The following is a 25,528-nucleotide window of genomic DNA, read 5'->3' on the forward strand; positions in this document are numbered from 1 at the left end:
CATTATATCTTTCTCTGATACATTTATTTCTCTTAGCATAGTACATTATACCCCCATCCATGTCATTGCAGATGGCAAGATTTTATTCTTTTTGATGGCTGAGTAATATTCTATTGCATGTGTATACCACATTTTCTTTATCCAATCGTCAATGAACATTTGGATTCCCTCCATAGTCTGGCTATTATTGATAATGTTGCTATAAACATTGGGTGCATGTTCCCCTTCAAATCTGTATTTTTGTGTCCTTTGGGTAAATGCCTAATAGTGCAATTGCTGGATTGTAGAGTAGTTTCATTTTTAGTTTTTTGAGGAACCTCCAAAACACTGTTCTCCAGAGTAGCTGCACCAGTTTACATACCCACCAGCAGTGCAAGGGGATTCCCGTTTCGACGCATGCTGGCCAACACCTGTTGTTTCTTGTGTTGTTAATGTTAGCCATTCTCACAGGTTTGAGGTGGTATCTCATCATAGTTTTGATTTGTATTTCCCTGATGATGAGTGACGTTGAGCATCTTTTCATGTGTCTGTAAGCCACCTGGATGTCTTCCTGGATGTTGTTGTTTTCTGACATTTTGAATAATGTACATACATGTCAGTGTTCTCTTTTGATTCAGACACTGCATCTGTTATTTGCAAGGGTCACAAATTGCTGGTTCAGTAACCAGTTCAGCCCTCATAATGTCTTATTTAAACATGAAATTGACAACTTGAAAATAAAAATAATTATATTAAAATATTATAATCAAGTGAAAGCAGCCCCAAATTCATACTGAGGTAGGTAGGTAGGTAGGTAGGTAGGTAAAATATAGAAGGAACGAATATGTTAGAAAAGTCACCATTAGGCAACTACCAAATAACTAATCCATGGATCCTAAAACTAGTGAGTTGAAAGTTTAAATGAGGAATGGGATATTTACAAAGTAATGAATATCCCTATAAATTTCTTATTAATTGTAAAGGGAAAAGTAGTAAGTTTACATTAGAGAATGCCAGAGATAACCACTTGAATCAAGTCATAAAAATTAATATCACTAGTAATGTTGACCAGTGGACAGGAAGAACAAAAAACATCATTTCCGCCAAAAATTCATATCCTGAATTTCATGATTCATCATAATGAGACAAACCCAAATTCAGAGGCATTCATAAAATAATTAGTGTATTCAAAATTGTCAGTGTCCTGAGCAGCACACACACACTCACACACAAAAGAGAAACTGTTCCAGATTAAAGTAAAATAAAGAATTACCACAAGTAAACATAATTTATCATCCTTATTTGGATACGTAGAGTGGTGGGAGAGAACAAGTGTGGTATAAAAGGCACAATTTAGGAGGCAATTGGAGAAGTAGATGGAATATTAATATGCATTATAGATTAGATAATAATTGTTTCAACATTAAATTTCCCTCTTTTAATACTTGTACTATGGATGTGGTATATGTGTGGGGAGAGAGAATGATAAAGCAAATGGGGCAAATGTGAATATTTGGTGAATCTGAATAAAGGTTTATGGGAACTCTTTGTTCTAGTAACTTTTCTAAAAATTTGAAATTATATAAAAATGTCAATTCCATAAAAACAAAGTAGGCAGGATTCTAGATTTAAAAAGGCTAAAGAGATCTGACAACTAAATGCAAGAAATGATCCTTGGCTGGATCTTAGATCCAAAAGTGGTGGTAGTATCAGGGTACCTGGGTGGCTCAGTCAAGTTAAGTGTCCAACTCACTTTTGGCTCAGGTCATGATCTCTTGGTTTCATGAGTTCGAGCACTGTATCAGGCTCCACGCTAATCCTGCCAACTCTACTTGTGATTTATTCTTTCTCTCTCTCTCTCTGTCTGTCAAAAAAATAAACTTAAAATAAAAATAAAGCTGGTGGTAGTATCTATAAATGGCATTAGTGAGTCATTTGGGGAAATTTGAATATGAACTGTATATTAGATTATATTATTAAATTTTTATGGTATAATGAGGTAATTCTTAGAAGATACATGATGAAGTATTTGCTGGTGAGGTGAAGTGGCATGTTATCTGCAAATTAATTTTAAATGGTTAAAATAGGAAAAAGGAAGGCAGAAAGAAAAACACTCCCCCACCAAAATCCCAAAGTCTTAACTAGAAAGAGGAAAAGCACAATATGGCAAGCTATTAACAGTTGGAAAGATCTAGTTGAGAAAATACAGTGGATAGTTTGTTGTATTATTATTTTAGTCACTTTTGAATAAGAAGTTGTAGTTGTCTGCTTTAAACAATACATACTTTCTCCATTTTTTCTTTCTTTTCTCTTTGGTATTTGAATATGATCTCTGTTCTTTTAGCTTTTACACTAAATAACATTTTTTTAAAGGTGCTTATTAACTATTTTAAAACACTTTACATGCATTATTTCATTTAATTCTCACAACAGTTTAATGAGATAGATATAATTTCATCTTCATTTTTAAAATGGGAAGAATGAAGCCTAAAAAATTTGGACTTCCTCAAGGTCTCAAAACTAACAGAAAACTGAATCAAAACCCAGGCAGTCTTGACTCTAGAAACTCTGCTCAACTGCTCTACCATTTTATTCAATAAAACACTATGAATATATTTGTTAACCAGCAAGCCAATGGCAGCTGTTTTTTTTTAGTAGCAATCAGAGTAAGGTAGCCATTGAGAATAATACACTGATGAATTTGGACCTTTAAAAGTGTTAACTTCTCAGTGTACAGACAACCTCTAAATTTAAAGTCAGTGTCCTTAAAGGAAGCAAAATGGTATACTTCATGGTGAGGACAAGGTATTCTTGTCAGGAGAGATCATGAAAGAAAGTTTGAAGATAGGTGATTCTTAAATATTATGTCTAATGGAGTATACTGTTTTCTGTGGTTGAAATACTTTTTTTCATCTCTTCATTAAAACCTATCTAGAGCTTACATGAATCCTACTCACCCATAAACAGGAGTCTTTCCTTCCTGTGTAGTGCTGTTATATTTTAAGTTATTCAAAAAGTGCCAATAATGAGTACATGCAAATAAATAAAGCATGGATTCTGTGTTGAGGGAATAACTAATTTTTAGGTACCATTTATTTACCTGTTATTTAGAAGTTTGAATTAGGTTTTACTTTTGAAATACAGTTTCTGGTAAGATATGTGCTTCTATTGTGATTATTACCTACTTAATCATATGTGTTACAAATTGTAAACACAGCTTCGTTTTAAGGATTCAAGCTAAATTTGGGAAATGACAGAGTTTGAAAATGTGCAGTTTTAATTGTAGCATTCTGTAACTTTTTCTTGGTAGGTTGTTCCAGTTTTGGTGCACCTCCTGTCTGCTATCAGCAGTGTTAGGCTTTATATTCCTAAAGACCTTCGGCCAGTGGATAATAGACAGAGTGTTTTAAAGTCAATACAGGTACACATATTAGTTTTATAAATTTAAATATAAATTTTATGTGAAGATAAATAGAATTTATAACAAGACAGCTTAAATGCTTTAAAATATATTTCTTTCTTTAAAAAAAAAAAAAAAAAACAATAAACACTGCCAGTAGTGGAAGTTCGTGATTTTTGTATAGATTGTCCACTCCTTGAATATACCAAAAGTGAGAAGTAAGGGAGAACCCAAAAAGGAAAACATAGCTACTGTTTTATGCAAAATGTTTTGCTTTATGTGTTGAGTAAAAATAACTAGACTGCATTAAAAATTTTATGTATAAAAATCATGTGCCAGGACTTTTAACCGTTTTTTAGTTTTATTTTCAATAAGAAAAATTATGACATTCTAGAAGTCTATTTTCCAGTAGGGGAAGAAAATGGAATTTTGTTAGTTATTTGGTCAGCAAACATTTGGATTATCATTTACTGGTCAGCAAAGACTCTGTACTTGAATTTGAGAAAACAAAGATAAACAGGATGCTTTCATTGTAGAGCAGGAACATTCAAGCTGTGGTCCTAGGCAGGCTTTCTGAATTGAATAATTGTCTTGACAGGTTTATAGAATTTTTATGTGGATAAACTGTTTGTTGTTGTTGTTTTATCCCTAACTCACCAAATTCTATTTTACCTTTAAGGCCTATCTCAAGACCTTGAAAGTCTCCCCAGGGCAGTACCAGCCTACAGTGAGCTGTCCCTTCTCTGAACTCAGATGCTTATTAAATTTAACAGTTAAATCATGTAAAAAAAAAAGAAAAGAAAAGAAAAGACCCCAAAACACAAAATTAATGACAGGAATCTGGACCCTTTAAAAAACTTCTGTCTTTCGACTCAGTAGTACCCCACTCCCCTAGGAATCAGCCCCAAGGAAATAATATGAAAACTGAAAACTATTTACACCTGGGTTGTTTAATATAGGATTATTTATGACAGTGAAAGGTTACAACAACCTAAATGTACAATAATGTGTTTAGCAATAAGTTGTACCACACTTAGAACTATTCAGCTCTAAATACTAAAATTATTAATAAATTTAACACATCCCTGTATCGGTATATCATGGTATGATTGAAAAGGAGGTTTCAAAACCAAATGCAACGGAAAAGTGCAATCCAGTTTAAGTGCATTTTTCAATGTGTTTGTGCACAGAAATACATAGAAGGAAATACTTATTTAGTCTTAAATAATTTTGTCTATAGGGGCGCCTGGGTGGCGCAGTCGGTTAAGCGTCCGACTTCAGCCAGGTCACGATCTCGCGGTCCGTGAGTTCGAGCCCCGCGTCAGGCTCTGGGCTGATGGCTCAGAGCCTGGAGCCTGTTTCCGATTCTGTGTCTCCCTCTCTCTCTGCCCCTCCCCCGTTCATGCTCTGTCTCTCTCTGTCCCAAAAATAAATAAAAACGTTGGGAAAAAAATTTTTTTTAAAATTTAAAAAAAATTAAAAAAAAAATAAATAAATAAAATAAAAAAATAATTTTGTCTATAAATTTTTTGTTTCAGGAAGTTCAGAAACGTTTTCCTGATGGTGTTCCCTTATTAGATCCTATTGATGATATGGGCATTCAAGATCAAGGGCTGAAAAAAGTCATCCAGAAAGTAGAGGCTTTTGAACATAGAATGTATTCTCATCCACTTCACAATGATCCAAATTTGGAAACAGTGTATACTCTTTGTGAAAAAAAAGCACAGGTATGGCAGAAACTTAGTTTGTATCATAAAATTCTGTATATTTTACTAAATAGATGATTATGTGTTTTCTATTTTCTTTTCCTATTGGTTTCATCAGCTAACACAGGGAAATATCTCCTTATCTTTTGAGGAGACCATCACCTCTTATCAGCAAGACAAGATGAAGATCATTTTGTTATAATTTGGTATTTGATGGTTTTTCTTAAGTTTTTTTAAATGTAATATAATTCATGTATAGTAATATTTACCCTTTTAAAGCATACATTTCAGTGGTTTCTAGTATATTTACAGATAACTGCAACCATACCACTGTCACAATTCCAGAGCATTTCCATCATCCCCAAAAGAAACCTTATACTAATTAGCAGTCTATTCTGTTTCTCCCATCTTACAGCCCCTAGCAACTACAAATCTCCTTTCTGCCTCTGTCAATTTGCCTATCCTGGAGATTTCATATAAGTAAAATCCTACAGTATGTGGCCTTTTGTGTCTGCTTTCTCCACTTAGCATAATGTCTTCAAGGTTCATCCATGTGGTAGCCATGAATTAGTACTTTATTCCTTTTTATGGCTGAAAAATATTCCATTATATGCATATACCACATTTTGTTTAACAGTTCAACAGATGATAGACATTTGGGGTTTTTCCACTTTTTGGCTGTTTTGAGTAACCCTGCTACCAACTTTTATGTACAAGTTTTGTGTGAAGATATTTTCATTTCTCCTGTGTGGAATTAGGTAGAATTGCTGGGTCTTAATAGTAAGTCTAGGCTTAACCTTTTGAGAAACTGCCGAGTTTTTCCCCAAGTGGCTATACCACTTTACATGTATGTAAATGTACATACATACATTTACAGCAATTTATGAAAGCTCTTATTTCTCTGTGTTCTCACCAACACTTGTTATTGTCTGTGTTTTTGATTATAGCCTTCCTAGTGGTATGTAATAGCTCAGCTTTTAGGGTAATTAGCTGTAGTCTCTAACCAGAAAAGCTAGTTAATTTACAGATAATTAATTTAGGATGACCTGAAAGAGCATAAGACTGTGATAAGTACTCAGAGGCATATAAAGCTTACCAGTTAGAAGACAGCCCCCTATTAAAGATTTTTTTCCTCAATAAATTTTACTGAAATGTACTTTGGATATACTGAGTTAAATAAAATATTATTAGAATTAATTTCACTTTTTAAAATGTGGTTACTGGAGAATTTGCTTTTTCAGACAGTGCTACAAGAACATACTTGTACTGCCTCACAGATACATTATTCATTGTGAATAATGAATTTAGGAAAAGCTTTTTGAAGTGAAGACATTCCTTTCCACTGTATACTTCTCTTCAACTAGAATCTTTTGTACTCTAGAAATGTTCCATCCGCCTTCAAACTTACAGCTCCTTGCTGTTAAGCCTTTTCAGCTTTTAATCGCATGCCACTTTTATCACATTAGTCTTCCTGTTACACAAACTATTATTTTAAACTCTTTAGGATCAGGCATTTCATTTTAGCTTTCTTGTACTCTCCTCTATCCCAAGTGATCTCTTTATAAAATAGATACCTAGTATTTATTGAACAAGTGTGTGAGTGGAAACTTCTTGGCTTCACAGAGTAGTATTTTTAGTTCACAGTTTTACAACACTCTTTCTAGCTTTCTGTGAACTAACATAATGGGGCCCTGGGCTGCGGTGGGGCACAGCAGCTGTGTTCTTGGTGGACGTGTAGTGCACCATGCTCTGATCCACCATGAAGGTACTGCTCAAGATGAGGAAACTGAGAAACCAAAGGCGTTAGTAACTTCTACAAGGATACCCATGATCCTGGCCTGTTCATCTCTCCTTGGGACCATTGCATCAGCTCCCTACCTTCTTAAATTTACTTTCTCTGTTTCCACAGAGAGTCATCCTTAGCAATTCCACAACACAAAAACAAAGAGACTTGAGCTTGGTTGAATAATGACTGGAAAACATCCACAAAGAAAACGGTACGAAGCCACAGAGAGTGGTGTTACCTGAGCTACTCTGACATAAAGGAAAAAGGCCTTAGTGTCTGGCTAAGGGACTGACTAAATAATCTTGTTGTGAAAACTCAACAGTACGTGGAAAAATGCTCACACAAGAGCATTAAATGTAAAAAGTTGGATCTGAAATTGATGTGGACTATGATTATAATTTAGCAAAAATAAAAACATATACCAAAAAGACAAAAAGGGAAACCTTAAGTGGTTGTTTGGGCAATGAGATTATAGCAGTGTTTTTTTCTTCCTGTTTTTTGCTCCCTAATTGTCTGTAATGTGCTTCTATAACATTTTATAATGAAAGAAAACTACAAAGAGTTAACAATTTAGGGAAGGAAAAACAAGTCTTTTTATGGCCTCCTACTGACTGAAGGATAAATTTCACATCCCTTAACCTTGCCTAAGAAGATAAAAATCTGATCCCTCAGCTGTCATCATTTTAAGTGCTCACACCGGACCAAGTTTTCCTGCTTCTAGGAATTGAGACTCCAAGGTGAGGTAGTACAAGTATGTTCTTGTAGCATTGTCTGAAAAAGCAAATTCTCCAGTAACCACATTTTAAAAAGTGAAATTAATTCTAATAATATTTTATTTAACTCAGTATATCCAAAGTACATTTCAGTAAAATTTATTGAGGAAAAAAATCTTTAATAGGGGGCTGTCTTCTACTAACTGGTAAGCTTTATATGCCTCTGAGTACTTATCAGTCTTCTCTTTTAGGTCATCCTAAAGAGGACATCCTCTTTCAAAGACACTGTAGAAAACAACTTTTCTTAATATAATAGACCTGATGAGTTATGCTAGTATAGCTATGCTAGTTATGCAGAAAATTGTCTAGCATAGAAAGCATTCTTTTTATCCTCATAGCATTATGACAGCACATTTGTTCATAACAGTGTAGATAACCATTAAGAGATTGGATTCTCAAGGCTGGCAGAGTGGTTTTGAATGCCATCTTTATTAATCACTAGCTCTGTGATTTTGACCAAATTACTTAGTAATCTCTGTCTCAGATTTTTATCTTTGTAAAATTCGTATTTAATATTAGTTACCTACCCTATATATTGCTATAAGAATTAAATGAAGTAATGTAGCAGCACCTGGGTGGCTCAGTCAGTTAAGTGTCCAACTCTTGATTTCAGCTCAGATCATGATCTCATGGTTTGTGGGATCGAACCCTCCATGAGGCTCTGTGCTGACAGTGCAGAGCCTGCTTGAGATTCTCTCTCTCCCTCACTCTCTGCCCCTCCTCCACTCGGCGTTCACACTCTCTCTCAAATAAACATTTAAAAAAAAATAAAAATTCGGGGCACCTGGGTGGCTCAGTCAGTTAAGCATCCAACTTCAGTTCAGGTCATGATCTCTCTCGGTCTAGGAGTTCAAGCCCTGTGTCAGGTTCTGTGCTGACAGCTCAGAGCCTGGAGCCTGCTTCATATTCTGTGTCTCCCTCTCTGTGCCCCTCACCTCAAAATAATAAATAACATTAAAAATTTTTTAAAAAATAAATAATGTAAAGCACTGAAAATACGGTACATAGTTAGCCACTGTTTTGCCTTTATCATTTCTGCTCCTCAACTGAGTCTTAATAAATCGCCAAAATTCCAGAATCTTTGAATTTTAACTTCTATTCCCTAAAATTTTCTTTTTGCCAGTCTTTTTCTGAACTTGAAGCCCTAACCTTGGAATCCAGTGTTGTCTTGTTCTTGTACTATGATGTTCTTGTCACAGTTTGAAAGTATGTAATATTTACTGATAAATAGAATTTTAAAACTCATGCACTCTGAAGGATGACCTAAAAATACATTTTCCTTTTAAAATATAGAATAAAGACCTGTTCTCTTTGCTAAAGCCATTTCCAGCTTTGGCAGTTTTATGATAGAAGGCAGAGAGAAAGGAACACCTTTCAGGACACATCATGGGGGAAATATTAGTAGCCAAGAAATAAGATTCATATATCTCCTGTTTGCTCTTCTCTAAGCTACCCCCTCATTTTCTAAGGATGAAAAGCTGGAGCTGATGCTGCTTTAGAAGCATGATTAATGGTCAAATCTTAACTTGGGAAAGCCTGTTCTAATTTACCACTGACTTTTTCTACCTCCAGCAGGTTACCTTATCTAGCTGCTGGCTGTGCAACTCTCCTTCTAGACTTTCCTCCTTGCTTCTTATTTAAGCAAGAATCATACTCTGTTCCCCATCTTCTTAAACTTTATCAACTCCTATATCTCCCTAAGTTGCCTTACATTTTTCAAATGGATGTTTTATATTTCCATATATTTAACATTTCTACAAGTATTTAATAACTACAGATGTATTATTTCCTTTTTTCTAATATCCTAGGTAAGTATGTAAGAAGTTCCAGGTATCCTTGTAAGGTATCCTTATGAAAGATTTTTTATTTCATTACATGAGTAAATTTCATTTTACTTTGTTTACTTTATTGAACTTTCTTTATACTTTCATATGCCTTAGATTGCAATAGATATTAAATCTGCAAAGCGAGAACTAAAGAAAGCAAGAACTGTCCTACAAATGGATGAGCTCAAATGCCGCAAACGTGTTTTAAGGAGGTTGGGATTTGCTACTTCTTCTGATGTCATAGAGATGAAAGGACGAGTGGCTTGTGAGATAAGCAGGTAAAACCTGGTTGTTCTAGAAAACTGATTTTATTTATTTATTTATTTTTATTTTTTTCAACGTTTATTTATTTTTGGGACAGAGAGAGACAGAGCATGAACGGGGGAGGGGCAGAGAGAGAGGGAGACACAGAATCGGAAACAGGCTCCAGGCTCTGAGCCATCAGCCCAGAGCCTGACGCGGGGCTCGAACTCACGGACCGCGAGATCGTGACCTGGCTGAAGTCGGACGCTTAACCGACTGCGCCACCCAGGCGCCCCTAGAAAACTGATTTTAAAATGAGATAGTGTGTTGTTTTTTTTTTTATGGGCACTTTTTTTGTTGTTTTTAATGTTTATTTTTGAGAGAGAGAGAGAGAGACAGAGTGCGAGTGGGGGAGGATCAGAGAGAGAGGGAGTCACAGAATCCGAAGCAGGCTCCAGGCTCCAAGCTGTCAGCATAGAGCCCGATGCGGGGCTCAAACCCACAAAATATGAGATAATGACCTGAGCTGAAGTTGGACTCTTAACTGACTGAGCCACCCAGGCACCTTAAATGGGCACTTTTTTTTTTTTAAGTTCATTTATTTATTTTGAGAGAGAGAGGGAGGGAGAAATCTTAAGCAGGCTCTGTGCTGGCAAAGCATGCAGAGCCTGACATGGGGCTCAAACTCACAAGTTGTGAGATTGTGACCTGAGCCGAAACCAAGGGTCAGATACATTAACCAACTGAACAACCCAGGCGCCCCAGTAAATGCAGTTTTTGATGATGAAATTGAGAAATTAGAAAAGAATTAAATTAGAGAAATTAGAAAAAGAATTTTAAAAATCTCATGGGGTGCCTGGGTGGCTCAGTCAGTTAAGTGTCCAATTATTGATTTCGACGCAGGTCATGATCTCATGGTTCCACACTGATAGTGTGGAGCCTGCTTGGGATTCTCTTTCTCCCTCTTTCCTGTCCCTCCCCTGCTCATGCTCGCTCTCTCTCTCTCTCTCTCTCTCTCTAAATAAATAAATAAACATTAAAAAAATTTTCTTCCACCTACTAATTAAAAAAATTTTTTTTAATGTTTATTTTTGAGAGACAGAGCAGGAGCAGAGAGAGAGGGAGACAGAGAATCCCAAGCAGGCTCCAGGCCCAAGCTTTCAGCACAAAGCCTGACTTGCGGCTTGAACGCACGAACTGTGAGATCGTGACCTGAGCTGAAGTCACTCAACTAACTCAGCCACCCAGGCGCCCCTCATTCCACTATTTGATACAAATGCAATTGGCATATTGATGTAATCCTTTTTTTGTTGTTGTTAATGCATTCTGGATTTTTACATAATTCTAATCTTAGTTTATACACAGTTTTGTGTACTACTGAATTCTTATTTACAATTATGGACATATTCCCACCTTAAACTTTAGTGTAATAACCATTTGCTTTTTATATATATTAAAGTTGTTATTAAAGTTTGGGGCTAACAATTAGGGAATTACAGCAAAGCATATTATAGGCCACAGCATAAAACTGGATATAAGATATTATCTATCTTGGTGATCTTTTACCATATTACAAATGACCTTAAAACTAAATGACTTGAAACTATAGCAGTCATTTCATTGTCTCTGGTGGTTTCTGTGCGTCAGAAACTCAGGAAGGGCCTATTGAACGGTTCTGGTTCAAGGTCTCTATGTGATTTCCATTAGCCTGAAGATACATCTTGTTTTGTCCATGGTTTAACAACCATTATTCTCAATGAGTTCATAAAAAATGTTTTTGAACAGTTACTTGTATATTCACCGTGGCTCTAATGGATGGAGCTGGAGAATTATAGGCCTTGTATATGGTTTCAGACATTTCTGGGGCAGGCCTATTCATACTACTCTTATTGATCATTTAGTTCGGATGTTAAGAACTGGTGTCTACAGGAGCCAGCCAGGAGGAGACTGTGGTAAACCAGAACAATTCTTGGCCACCAAAAGGGGGCAGCAACAACCCAGCCCCAAATAGTTGTTATTACGGAATAATGTGTTATCAGATTTTTCAATTTAGAAAAGCCAAAAATCCAGATTTTTAGGTGAAATGAAATCCCTTGTTTTTTTAAGTGTTCACAAGCTAATTCAGAATTTTTTAGTCACTGTCTGGGGCAAATATATCATTTGTTCAAGTTAGATATGGCATGTCAGCATCTAGTTTTCCTGAAACCTACTTTCCTACTTTGTCATTAAAGAATTGTAGGCACCTTAAGGTTAATAATTTACCCAGGAATAAAGCTTCACCACAACACTGGCCTACTAATTCATATGCCAAAAATAATGTTATTGGAATTATTTCTTTGTAATATTATATAGAATCTAACCACATAGAAATTAATTTCTCTTAAGTATCTATAGCTGGATTTAGTCTTGGGAGAATGGTATTGGTTATATTCTAAAACAGACTAGATAGAGAGATAGAAGTAACACTATCACATATGAAAGTATGTTACCTTCCCCCTGTATTTGCTTCTCCCTCTGGTTTCTGTCTTGCTGAATAAGACCCAGCCTCTGAAGAGAAAACTTGGGAGTCATTCTAGATTACTCTTCCTTCTCTCTCTCTTCCCATCTTCCTGTTTCCTCCACATCTGTGCCCCTTTAACTGTTCCCACTGACTACTAGTGGGCCTTCATTATTTCTTGCTAGGGTACTACAGAAGCCCTCATTTTTGTTGCTTCCTATCTTGAGTGTCTATAACCCATCCTTTATACTGCTTTCAGAGTATTCTTTCCAAAGCACAAATCCTGTCATGTCAATCTTTTGATAAAAGTCTGTCAGTTATTCCCTAATGCTTTTATAATAAATTCCATAATTTAGTGTTGTTGCCCTTCCTCTGTAGCCATATCCCACGTATTTCTTTCTCTTAGCATGACCTTTTCCCTCACTCCCACCTCAAATCCTGCTCATTCCTGCATATTTTTCCTAGATGTTATGAAACTTGCTATGAATGTCTCCAGTCTTATTTTGAGTTTCTCAATTTTCTTTTTACATAATTGCCTATATAACCTGTTAGATCACTCTCCTATGATCTAGTAATCTTTCCTGTCTGCTTTTGTAGGGTGTATATAGTAACATGTAGTTCCTTAAGTTGTCTTGCCTTATTTGTACTGTCCTCTTTGTTTGACTTAACTCTCTTTTACCATCAGAAGGCCAAATTTAGTTTTAACTTTATTTTTGAATAGTTAAAATTATTTATAAAGATTGATAATTAGAGACTTTATCCTTTTTAGAAGTCAAAGTAAAGTTTGTTTTTTTTAAATAGAGTTGAATACCCAGCTTGTCTGGATGGCTCAGTCATTAAGCATCCCCCTTTTGCTCAGGTCACCACATCAGGCCCTGTGCTGACAGCTCAGACTGGAGCCTGCCTAAGACTCTGTGTCTCCCTCTATGCCTTACCCTCCCCTGCTTGCCCTCTGTCTCACTCTCTCTCAGAAATGAATAAACATTAAAAAAAATTTTTTAATAAAAATAGAGTTAACACCCTCATGATTACTGTTTTATAAATGTAAGAGACTTTATGGAACCTTGATTACAGAATTCTAGAAACACTGTCTTTGTAGTCTTTTGTAGCTTCCATTGAACACAGTTAAAAATTTATAATTTTTTGTTTTCTATCCATGATGGCAAGGAGAAAAAAAAGAAAGATATTTTCCAATTATTAGACAAATCATAAGACACAGTGATGATAGTGAAATCATATAAGCAAAATCTTAGACTATAGGTAAATTCTCAAACTGAAGAAGCAATAAGGGAATAATAGATCTCTAAGGACAGAAAGAAAAAGTTACGATTCCTAGTTTACTTTTCTTTCAGTTCAAGAAGGAGTTATCTAATGTTTTGTGCTAAGATCTTGGATCATCCCATTCTACTAGAAGGATTTATAACTGTCTTTCATCTTTTATGATTTGCTTGCTAAATTGTGTTTGATATGGTTTTTAAGTGGTCAAATACTGAAAACAGTGGTAAATATAAGGAAATTATCAAGAAAAAGTTGGAGAGAGAAAAAAAAATTGGTTGGATTGATTATTCTAATCTTTTTTTTTTTTTTAAACTGTTATTTATTTGGAGAGAGGGAGACACAGAATCCAAAGCAGGCTCCAGGCTCCAAGCTGTCAGCACAGAGCCCAACACGGACCATGAGATCCTGACCTGAGCTGAAGTTGGACATTTACCTGATGAGCCACTCAGGCACCCCGATTATTCTAATCTGTATAATATAAACCTGAATATGAAAATGTTGTACAATAATTACGCAGCAAAGAGGATGGCCTTCCTCTCTTCAACAGAATTACAAGTTGTCAAAATTTTTAAAAATAGTGTATTTTGATGATTCAAAAGAGGAACCAAAAATAATAAGCTAGAACCTTTAAAGGAGATGTATTTAAAATCTGCTGTCAGTAGTATATTTTGATAATATTAAGTGCAGGAAAAAAACCAGACATGATGATGAGCTAGTACCTCTTGGGGATGTATTTGAAATTTGGAATTGCAGGGCACCTGGGTGGCTCAGTCGGTTAAGTGGCTGACTTCGGCTCAGGTCATGATCTCACTGTCCATGAGTTTGAGCCCCACGTCGGGCTCTGTGCTGACAGCTCAGAACCTGGAGCCTGTTTCAGATTCTATGTCTCCCTCTCTCTGACCCTCTCCCATTCATGCTCTGTCTCTCTCTGTCTCAAAAACAAATAAACATTAAAAAAAAAAAAAAAGAAGTTTAGAATTGCGTATACTACATGGATATAGTCCAGATTTGTGGATGATAGTTGATGAACAGCAATTTGTAGCATTTAAAGACCATTGCCCATCTGGGTTATACACATTCTCAACATTGGGAGACTGTGGAATAAAATGTGTGGCTACTATGGGTACATTTTAATTAAGATTTCTAATGAAGTTGTTTTTCATTATCCTTTTTGTTATAAATTATTTGTTAAATAACTTAAAAACAATTAAATGGAACCCTGGACCCAGAGGAAAAATGGTGATGACACTTTTTCCTGGTATGCTGAGAGTTAAGAAATAAAATTATTTCAGTAAATGTTTCCATTTTGGTGTTTGCTAGAATGGTATTTTTACATGAAATTCCCATTTTACATTTATTATTGATGTGTTGATAAATATAAAGACCTGCCATTTTCTTAAATAAATCCTTGTCATCCTCGTTGATTACTCATCATGGTCAAATAATAGGCTTTATTTAAAAACTTGTTACATTTTGGGGCACCTGGCTCAGTTGGTTAAGCCTCTGACTCTAGATACTGGCTCTGGGCATGAGCTCATGGTTCATGAAATTGAGCCCTGTGTCAGGCTCTGGGCTGATAGCTCGGAGCCTGCTTGGGATTCTCTCCCTCTCTCTCTCTCTCTCTGCCTCTCCCTCTCTGCCTCTCCCTCTCTCCCTCTCCCTCTCCCCTTCTCTCCCTCTCTCTCTCAAAATAAATATTTTAAGAAAACAACTTGTTACATTTTAACATGTATGTTAACATATGTGTGTTTTTATGTTATGACATTTGAAATTTATTCTCTTTTTTGTGGTGATCTAGTGCTGATGAACTCCTTCTAACTGAGATGATGTTTAATGGCCTTTTCAATGACCTGTCTGCAGAACAGGCAACGGCACTACTAAGCTGCTTCGTGTTTCAAGAGAATGTGAGTTAATAGATTTAATATACCTTATTTATTAATTCATATATCCTGTAACTTAGTGGTTATGGATATTTTTAATTATGAAACTATTTCCTGTTTACATGTGGGCAATGTTAATTAGAAATCAACACTACTTGGGGAGCCTGGGTGCCTGGGTCCACTAAGCGTCCAACTTCAGCTCAGGTCATGCTGTCACAGTTTGTGTCTTTGAGCCCTGAATCAGGCTCTCTGCTGTCAGCACAGAGCCCATTTCAGATCCTCTGTTCCCCCCCCCCCTCTTTGCCCCTCCACTGCTCATTCTCTTTCCCTCTCTTTCAAAAATAAACATTAAAAGGAAAAAAAAAGAATTTAATAAAAAAAAAAATTGCTACTCCAACAAAAATACAGTAAGAGAAGTAGTAAATAATTAAATATGATTATCAGAAAGGAGAGTGAAATAGGATTTTATTTCTAGATAGTCATTAATCACATTCCAAGTTTTAAATTTGTTCTGTAACTCAGTGCATTATTTGAAGTCTTGTCTAGTCAGATAGTCCTGGAAAGAAAGATGAACGAATGAAAATAAAGGGAGGCAAAAGAGTGAAAATGAAAGGGGAGGTTAAATTAATATCTCTCCTTCCAGTAATGGAGAACAACTTTGAAACAGCTGATCCTCCTAGAGGCAAAAATCTTCATAGGCAATGTTTGAGGTGGTGGCTCTAGGATTTTGATTGCTGGTTTAGCAAGAGCTCCCTTTCAGCAGCTCTTAAAAATCAAAAACAAGTGCTAGGTGGCATACCACAAGAACATGAACTAGTCTTGTACTTTATTCCAAAAGCCGATATGATTTGGGTTTTGTTTTTGTTTTAATTTTTTTTATGTTTATTTTTGAGAGAGAGAGAGCGAGAGAGAGACAGAGACAGAGTGCAAGCGGGGGAGGGGCAGAGAGAAAGGGAGACACAGAATCCAAAGCAGCCTCCAGGCTTTGAGCTGTCAGCACAGAGCCCGACGCGGGGCTTGAACCTGTGAACCACGAGATCATGACCTGAGCTGAAGTTGGACGCTTAACTGACTGAGCCACCCAGGCGCCAACACCCCCCCCCCCCATATGATTTGTTTTAAAAAGTAAAATGCATGTTTTACATTTCAAATTTTATTCATGGTGGATGAAGTGGACAAAATAAGACAAAGACATTTGCCTCCTAAGAATAATTTAATATTGATATCTAAATTTTTAGAAGACCTTTTACTATATACATTTAGTGCAACTTTCAAGTAAACTGTAGAAGACAATTTTTTTTTCCATTCTGCCATTGATCTGTTAATTATTTCCTTGTTAAGCAGATCAAATACATTACTTGTTGACTTAAGTAGGTGCTTTTCTCTCAGCTCCCTAATTATTGATGAGAATTACAGCTGATATGGCAATGATTACAAATAGGACAAAAATCCAGAAACAGTTTATCTCCTCTGAGAGTGTCCAGTATTCACCTGTGAAATAATTTGCATATGAGGAACACATTACTTTACAAAATATTATGTTTTACTCTCTTTTTACATTACATTAATTTCAAAGACAATTGTTAAAAGTATTTGTCAAATTCTCTTTGAAAAGACCTAAGTTAGGACCTGGATTGCTGCCCTTCTGCCTGTGTCCAACTTTGTCTTAGAGCTGATATTTTGCACTTGCTTTTTTTTTCTAATGTGGCACTATAAAGGTACTGTTTTCTGAGAGCCCAACTATGTTTCCTCTTCAAAGGAGTTGGGCTTAAACTAAACCATAATTCTTAATTTGGGGAGAAGATGTCACTATATGTGGTTAATTAAGATTTGTTCAGTGAAACCACACTGTATTATATGTAGTATCAGTTGTGGTGGTGGTGCCTTTCAATATGAAAATGAAAAATTATGCTAAAAGTCACATGGAATTGTTATAAATATGAACAAGTCTGCTTAATATGCTCACTTCTTTTTAGAAATGTGTTCTAAAACTGTGTTCCTACATTTTTTATATTAAAAGTAAGTTAAAGACTAAATACAGGGACGCCTGGGTGGCGCAGTCGGTTAAGCGTCCGACTTCAGCCAGGTCACGATCTCGCGGTCCGTGAGTTCGAGCCCCGCGTCAGGCTCTGGGCTGATGGCTCAGAGCCTGGAGCCTGTTTCCGATTCTGTGTCTCCCTCTCTCTCTGCCCCTCCCCCGTTCATGCTCTGTCTCTCTCGGTCCCAAAAATAAGTAAACGTTAAAAAAAAAAAAATTTAAAAAAAAAGACTAAATACAATCTTTATATTATAAATATCAACTGACTTTAAATATGTATTAAGCATCCCCTGTGTGCAGTGCCCAGACCTAGGCATTAAGGTACAGCAGTAATTTTTGCTTTCCTGATACTTATATGCTAGTAGATGAAGGTAAAGAAGAAAAAAAATACACACACATTATGTCAAATGGTGATGAAAGTTTTGGAGGAAAGTGAAGCAGAGGAGGCAGACAGAAATCATGGGGATAGGATTACTCTTTTAAACAAGGTGATTAGTAAAGGCCTCACCAATGGAGTGAAATTTGAATTGAGACTTCAAAGAGAGGTGAAGGAATAAATTGTGCATATATTTTATGGGAGAGCATTGGTGAAATGGCACTTAGCTTGCTTATGTCAGGATCAGTGTCTTCTATTTATAATGACCAGAGAGGAAATGATCAGTAACTGTTAATCAGTCATGAATGGACACAATATCAAAGATGGTGAGCAGTGTTGAGTTCACTATTAAACTGAGATGTTGAGTTCTTTTTGGCCATTTTGTTTTCTCATCATTCATCTTTTTTTTCTTTTTAAGTTTATTTATTTATTTTGAGAGAGAGAGAGAGAGAGAACATGCAAGCAGGTAAGGAGCAGAGAGAATCCCAATTAGGCTCCATCCTGTCAGCGCTGAGTCAGAAGTGGGGCTCAATCCCATGAACCATGAGATCATGACCTGAGCCAGAACCAAGAGTCAGATGTTTAACTGACTGAACCAACCAGGTGCCCCTTCATTCATCATTATTTTTTTAAATAAGTTTATTTAATTTTTGAGAGGGAGAGAGAGAATCTCAAGCAGGCTCTGCACCGCCAGTGCCAAGCCTGATGCAGGGGTTTAACTCGCAAACCATGAGATATGACCTAAGCCAAAGTTGGACGCTTATCCAATTGAGCCACTCAGGCACCCCATTCATCATTTTTTTATTTGGACAGGAATAATATATACAATCTAGTTTATGATTTATCACTTAATAATACATATGACATGCAAAACAAAACCAGTGCTATGTAAATACTGGTGCTTAAAGTAAAGGCATAGCTATTACAAGAGCTTTTTTAAAAAATTTACATATAATTTAAATCCAGGGTAGATATATACATATGTCACACATACATATATACCATTCTTATAATGATTTTATTTTTGTTGTGGCTGCCTTTATCACATTTTGTTCACAAATAATGTCTTTATTGTAATCACAAGTTTATAGGTTTTCAGGATCTGACCTTTTATTTCTCTCTGACAGGGTAGAAAACCAACACACAGAATTCAAACCACTTGTCTAAGTTCATTTGCCCAGTTGGTAATAGGCCTGAAAACTCCTATTATCCTAACCGAAAACAAGTGATGAACTTTTCATTAGTGGGAAGGCAATCTTAAGAACACTACAACTCAGACTAAACTTTTAACTATCCCATACTTTGTTAGAGAGCTAGAAATACCTGGGTAAAATAAAAATTGAGGGCACTACTTAATGTTCTTTACCCCAAATTTTCGGTTTCCAGACTAAGAGTTTCCTGGGAACCAAAACTATTTCAAAATCTGACTGTGATAAAATAGCTTATAATAATTTTGATGTAACTAAACTACTTTGCATGTTTATAATATTTGCTCTCCCTCCATTCCATTTGTGGCCACAGAAAATAATAAATTTAGCAGTGTAATATTTTCCTCTGAAATAGAATAACTTTATAATTTAGGAGAAAAGGTTGCTTACGTCAACTAAGGTGATTAAAAATTTTAAGTGCTAATAACTAAGGTCTTATAATTTGATATTGATGGATATCCTGAAAGCTCTGTTTTCTTTGTTATAGCAGGAAGTATATACTGCATTTTAAACTTGAGTTTTATCCTTTTCTTTTATAGTCAAGTGAGATGCCCAAATTAACTGAGCAGTTAGCAGGACCACTTCGTCAAATGCAGGTAGAAATTTTTTGAACTACATATTTTATGAATAGAATATGTAAAATAAACATTTTTCATAGTCTTAGTATTTATCATTCCAGAGACCCCTTCTTTCAGGATTAAATATGTTACTTGATGTTAGTCTTGTCATTTAATGCTATTAAATGCTATTAAATTCTCCCCCACCAGTGTAATAAATTTTATTGAGTTGCTGTGAGTGCAGATTTAACATGGAATAATGTATCACATAGGCTGTATCAGCAACTCCGTGCCTGCACTGTTTTCCTCGGTGTTAAGAACTGCTTCTTCATGGACTAGGATTTAGTTAGCTTAATTTTTGTGTATTGTTTTCCATTCTAGTTTACAACAAAGTTTTAAAATATGTTTTATCCTCAGAAATTAATTATCCCTGGGTCCTCAAAGGCACAGTAGCTTATAGTAATTGTGTGTTTTATTTTCTGGGGATAAACTGTTTTATCTACCTTTTCAACATTAGAAAGACAGGGAAAGATGAACTATATGACACTGCAAAAGAGGAGGAGTGAATTATAACAAAGTTTCTTCGGTGGAACATTTAACATCCCTTGTTACTAAGAAATTTAAACTTCCAGAACCAGGGAAGTTTATATAGTACTCGGTGGTTTTTGACCTTTTATATTACCCTGGAGGAAAGAATGGATCTAAATTTCTCTTTGTGGGGAAAAAATAAAATTAAGATTTATATTTTTTAAAGCATTATTGGGGAAAAGCATTTTTTTGCCATAGGATTTGTGCTTTTCTAAATCTGTTTTGTTATTGATGTCTTTGGGGTTTTGGGGTTGTTAATAAAATACTTAGAGATTAGTTAAATGCTACTCTTGAATAATTTTAGTGAAGAGTTTCTGGTTGTTTTTGGTTGTTTTTTTTTTTTTTTTAAAGGTGTAACTGGGTGAAAAACACACTCATGATCTATTTTTCTTAATTCAGTGTAATGGAGAAATTTTATTACTTGACACTTAGCAGTGGAAAAGGAACTGTAGCTACTTAGAAGCACAGAATATCCAAATTGTGGGCATATTAACCTAGGAAGAAAAAGGGAACTTGTAGAATTCTGGCTTTGGAAATCTAAAGAAAGAAAGTATATGGGAGGTCAGAAGTAAGAAATACTAAGTAAATCTTCTATCTTCAAAGGAATGTGCTAAAAGAATTGCAAAAGTTTCAGCAGAAGCCAAATTGGAAATTGATGAGGAAACTTATCTAAGCTCATTCAAACCTCACTTAATGGATGTAGTGTATACCTGGGCAACGGGAGCAACATTTGCTCATATCTGCAAGATGACAGATGTCTTTGAAGGTATGTTTAAATCCTATATGCATACATTTCTTTCCTTTTTTTTTTTAATATTTATTTGAGAGAGAGAGAGAGAGAGAGAGCACAAGCGTGGGAGGGGCACAGAGAGAGGACAGAATCTGAAGGGGGTTCTGTGCTGACAGGAAAGGGCCCAACGCAGGGCTCAAACTCGCAAACCATGAGATTTTGACCTGAGCAGAAGTCAGATGCTTAACCAACTGAGCCACCCAGCTGCCCCTACATACATTCCTTTTGATAGGAAATTATATACTCAGGATGGCAGTGTTTTAACTAAACAAAAATAATATTTTATTTTTTATTTTTTGAAAGAATCTTCAGGCTCCACGTTGAATGTGGAGCCTGATGCGGGCTTGATCTCATGAACACAAGATCATGACCTGAGCCGAAATCAACAGTCAGATAGATGCTTCACAGACTGAGCCACCCAGGCACACCCCAACAAGAATAATGTTTTTAATTTTTGGTAATAAAGTGGAATAATGCCATCACAGATAAACAGATGATCCTACTAAGTCATATTTGTGTGGTGTTTTGTTTTTTTTTTTTTCCCCTCTTTGGTTTTATTTGCTTGGCAGTAACCTCAAGGCTTGCTGTATTAATTCCACTTAAAAGAGCTGAAAATGCTGTCCATCACTGCATTTCTAATAACAAACTTGGCCTCAGTCAGATGAATCAGCATGAATCAGATTAATATGCAGAATTTTTAAAGACTGTAAGATAATTGTTGCTCAACTGAACAGACATTTTAAATGAAAAAATGGCAGAGGGAATATGAAAGAAATAAGAATTACAAGAAGCAAAAAACCCCCACAGTATTTAAAGAAGACCGTTTTAGAAATGTTTTATTCATTTCAAAAATACTGGCTTATGTAGATATTTATAATGGTGAATGGTATTTATCAAATTAGAGATTTACATTAAACTCTTTAAAAACGAAAGTAAATGAGCTTGCAGTTTGTAGAGATTATTATAATAATATTTTAAATGCTGTTGTTACTGTTTTTAAGAGAAATTATATTTTGGGACATCCAATATTATATGCTTTTAAACTAACATTATTAAAGACTATTAATCGATGAATCATTGATTTTTATGATGCAAAGGTCAAACATCTCTGCAACAGAATATTAGAGCCTTTACTATACTACATTGAACTTCATTGGTTTTAAGTTTTAATGTTGACGTTTATAGCATTTTTTTATTATGGTGTCCTGTTACATGGTGTACATGGTGTCATAAAGTTTATTTCTAAGCCTGCATTAAATGATCATTTAGTGATGTGGTTCTAGAATCTTGCTCTATTATGTGACTACTGTGTGCCAGGCATTGTGCTAGTAAACACTTTATATAATTTACATCTAATCACCAAAGTGATTAACTCAGGGTAGATATTATTTCTTCTTTGTTCAAGAAAGCTGAGTTTTTAAAAAGTAATTTTCCCAACGTCATGGAGGTGTGGTATATGATGGCACTAGGATTTGAACCTCGGCCTCTGTGATTACAAATCACATGGTAGTTTATAACTGCATCTAAGCACCCTAATGCCTTACCCTTGAATTTCGGATCTAGAGACTTCTTAAATCCTAACCTAGATTGCACCATCTCCATCCACTGACACTTCATGCTTGTAGGAATGGTAAGAGGGTATTTATAACAGTTTCATGGTGAGTAGCCATAGCCGAGGATGTGAGAAGAGGAAAGCGTGACACACTTCACTTGTGAACACTGCATAACACACAGGAAACTTGGTATGTGTATGACCACTTGCACAGTGTAAAGCTGCCATACGGCACCACCACTCTTTGTCTGGCATCTTTTTGGAACATAAGAATGAAATTAATGACTGTTCTATGCCTAGGTAATTCCAAGCTATTATGCTCATATTTATAGAATATCTGCTCTGAGAAGTCAGACACAATGACATAATAGTGGTTCATAGCAGATAGTTTGTTTTGTTTGAAGAAAAATCAAGGGGCAACAGATCTGCAAATCTGGAGAGCCCTATAAAATTGTCTTTGTGGATTATTTGTCTGTTCTTTGTACTTAAATGAAGAATTATCGCAGTATCGGAGATAGATCTGAAACTGCTAAAATTGAAGACAGTTTGGTGTCTTAGAGCATACCAACATTCCTGAAATCTATTTTGCCCCTTTCCAATTCCTTGGGGCTATTTGTACATCACAATTTGTGTGAGAAATCTAAGTTTGAAAATCTGAGGAATTCAGTTTATAACTATAACTTGAAGTTGGGTCTGACATCAGTGTAATCTTCATGTTTTTCTAGTCTGGATGCCATTATATCAGCTATACTTTTTCTTTGTAAAATTGGGATAGACTGTATATTAACTCTTAAAAATAAAACGTAAGTAAACAGCAGAAAACTGAGAACCTTGATTTACTTAGGATAGTCCATCCTTTTTCCAGCATACTGTGTGTCCCCCACACTCCCACCCTTTATTTACCCTGCTGTTATTTAGTTCTTCCATTTCAGAATAGCTGTTCTCTCAACTTGTTATAGTACATGTTTTATATGATTGGGAAAATACTGTAACCAGAGTTCTAGCCCATAGTATATTGTGTCTTGTATGGGCACAAAATGATTGCATTGGAAATTTAAAATGCACTTTGTTCAAAACATATTTGTTACTAGTTTGATTCTTAATTATCTTTTTTTTTTTTAATGTTTATTTTTGAGAGACAGAGTATGAGTAGGGGAGGGGCAGAGAGAGAGGGAGACACAGAATCCAAAGCAGGCTCCAGACTCTGAGCTGTCAGCACAGAGCCTGAAGCAGGGCTCGAACCAACGAACCATGAGATCATGACCTGAGCTCAACCGACTAAAGCCACCCAGGCGCCCCTTAATTTTTTTTTTTATATGAAAATAAAAGTGATCCTTTCATGTCATTTCAGAGGTAGTTTTAACTATTTTTCAGACATTAACTGGCACAAGTTAACATTTTAATGATAAATACCATGTGTTTGAAGGGATGCCTAATGCAAGAGAGGAGCTTATACTGTGATTCAATTGAGGACGTTTGAAGACTTCATACAAATATTTACTTCCTTTGTATCACCCTGAAAACAAAACGGTATAATGTGGATTTTTTTTTTTTTTCTTATTTCTATCGAACTAAATTAGAAGAGCAATTTAAAACAGTATGTGTAGGGGCTAAGGTCTGGAATTTCAATCTATTACTCCATGTAATAGATCCATTGTAAGCTTTCAGAGGCCCTTAAATTTTGTCTATACAGAAACAATATTGTACTCTTCACTGTGCATGAACGACTTAATTTTCACTTATTTCATCACAGGAGGTTTCTAATGACGAGTGCTATCACTGGAAATGTTTGCTTCTGCCTGCCACAAGTTTTTAAAACAAATGCCGTGTAGTGCATTCACACACTCTGCCTCCGCTACAAGCTCTTCTCATCTTCTCAAAATGCCTTTCAACATGCATAGTTTTACCCTTCCCTAGGTCAAGGTACATCACTCTCACTAGGGATTTTCCAATGGATTTGTTCTTAGAAATACTTTTGCTAATAATAATAGGGTGACCATTTAGTAACATGTATTATGTCTGTTTCAGTTCTGGCAAAATTTTAGTACTAAATTACTTAGTATTTGATTCTTAGGCATTTGGTGAATAATTACTGAGACCCTGGTAAGGGAGCAGGTACTGTGCTTGGTGCCTTGTGAGCAGCCGTCTCTACCCTCCAGAAAGGGTTTGGGCCTGAGCTGCGATCCAGTGATACATAGTTGCAAGAAAATACATTTGTGATCCTAACCTCAGGTCAAACTCATTAAAACCACTTACATGTGAGTATGAAATCAGATTCAGAACATGAACTATGGGGACCACTTTGTGGAATACCAGAAAGCTGGAGGTAGGAATACTGTTCAGAGAAAGGTGTTACTTTCCATCCTCAGTGCGAATCATACTGTTTTGTTCAAGAACCAGATGAGCCTCATTGATTACAAAATTGCCTTTTAAAGCATGTGTGCCCAAATGTCCATCAGTCAGTGAATAATTAAACTATGGTATGTCAGTATAATGTAGTAGCACCTATAAAAAGGAATGAAGTACTGATTAATGCTAAAATGTGAATGAACTTTGAACTCCTTAAGGTTCTAGGTGTAAGAGAAGGCAAATAGAGGGGAGCCTGGGTGCTCAGTCCATTGAGCATCTGACTTCAGCTCAGGTCATGATCTCATGGTTCATGGGTTTGAGCCCCACTTTGGGCTCTGTGCTGACAGCCCAGAGCCTGGAGCCTGCTTCAGATTCTGTGTCTCCCTCTCTCTCTGCCCTGCCCTGCTAGAACTCTGTCTCTCTCTCTCAAAAATAAACCCTAAAAAAAATTTTTTTTAATAAAAAAAAAAATAATAATAAAGGCAGACAGAGGCAACTATTGTATAATTCCACTTATATGAAATGTCCAGAATAGGCAAATCCATAGAGACACGAAGTAGATTAATGGTTGCCATGGGCCAGGGTCTAGAGTAGGAAGCAACATTGAATTCTGAGTAATCAGAATTTTTTTTTCTTTAATTGTGACAAAATATACATAAAATTCACCATTTTAAATGTCCATTTCAATGTCACTGACCTTTA

At 35.8% G+C, this 25,528-nt stretch overlaps 1 protein-coding gene across 1 annotated transcript in view; it reads left to right on the forward strand.

Moving 5' to 3' along the window:
- The window catches only part of MTREX (Mtr4 exosome RNA helicase), a 110,086-nt gene that overhangs the window by 79,881 nt on the left and 4,677 nt on the right, over positions 1 to 25,528 (forward strand). Inside the window, exons 20-25 of the mRNA XM_043590508.1 lie at positions 3,290 to 3,400; positions 4,918 to 5,106; positions 9,585 to 9,748; positions 15,287 to 15,392; positions 19,530 to 19,586; positions 20,739 to 20,901. Coding sequence (XP_043446443.1) covers positions 3,290 to 3,400; positions 4,918 to 5,106; positions 9,585 to 9,748; positions 15,287 to 15,392; positions 19,530 to 19,586; positions 20,739 to 20,901 — 790 coding nt within the window. The remainder of the gene's footprint in view (positions 1 to 3,289; positions 3,401 to 4,917; positions 5,107 to 9,584; positions 9,749 to 15,286; positions 15,393 to 19,529; positions 19,587 to 20,738; positions 20,902 to 25,528) is intronic.

This window comes from Prionailurus bengalensis, chromosome A1 (genome assembly GCF_016509475.1).
Source record: "Prionailurus bengalensis isolate Pbe53 chromosome A1, Fcat_Pben_1.1_paternal_pri, whole genome shotgun sequence".
Lineage (NCBI taxonomy): Eukaryota > Metazoa > Chordata > Mammalia > Carnivora > Felidae > Prionailurus > Prionailurus bengalensis.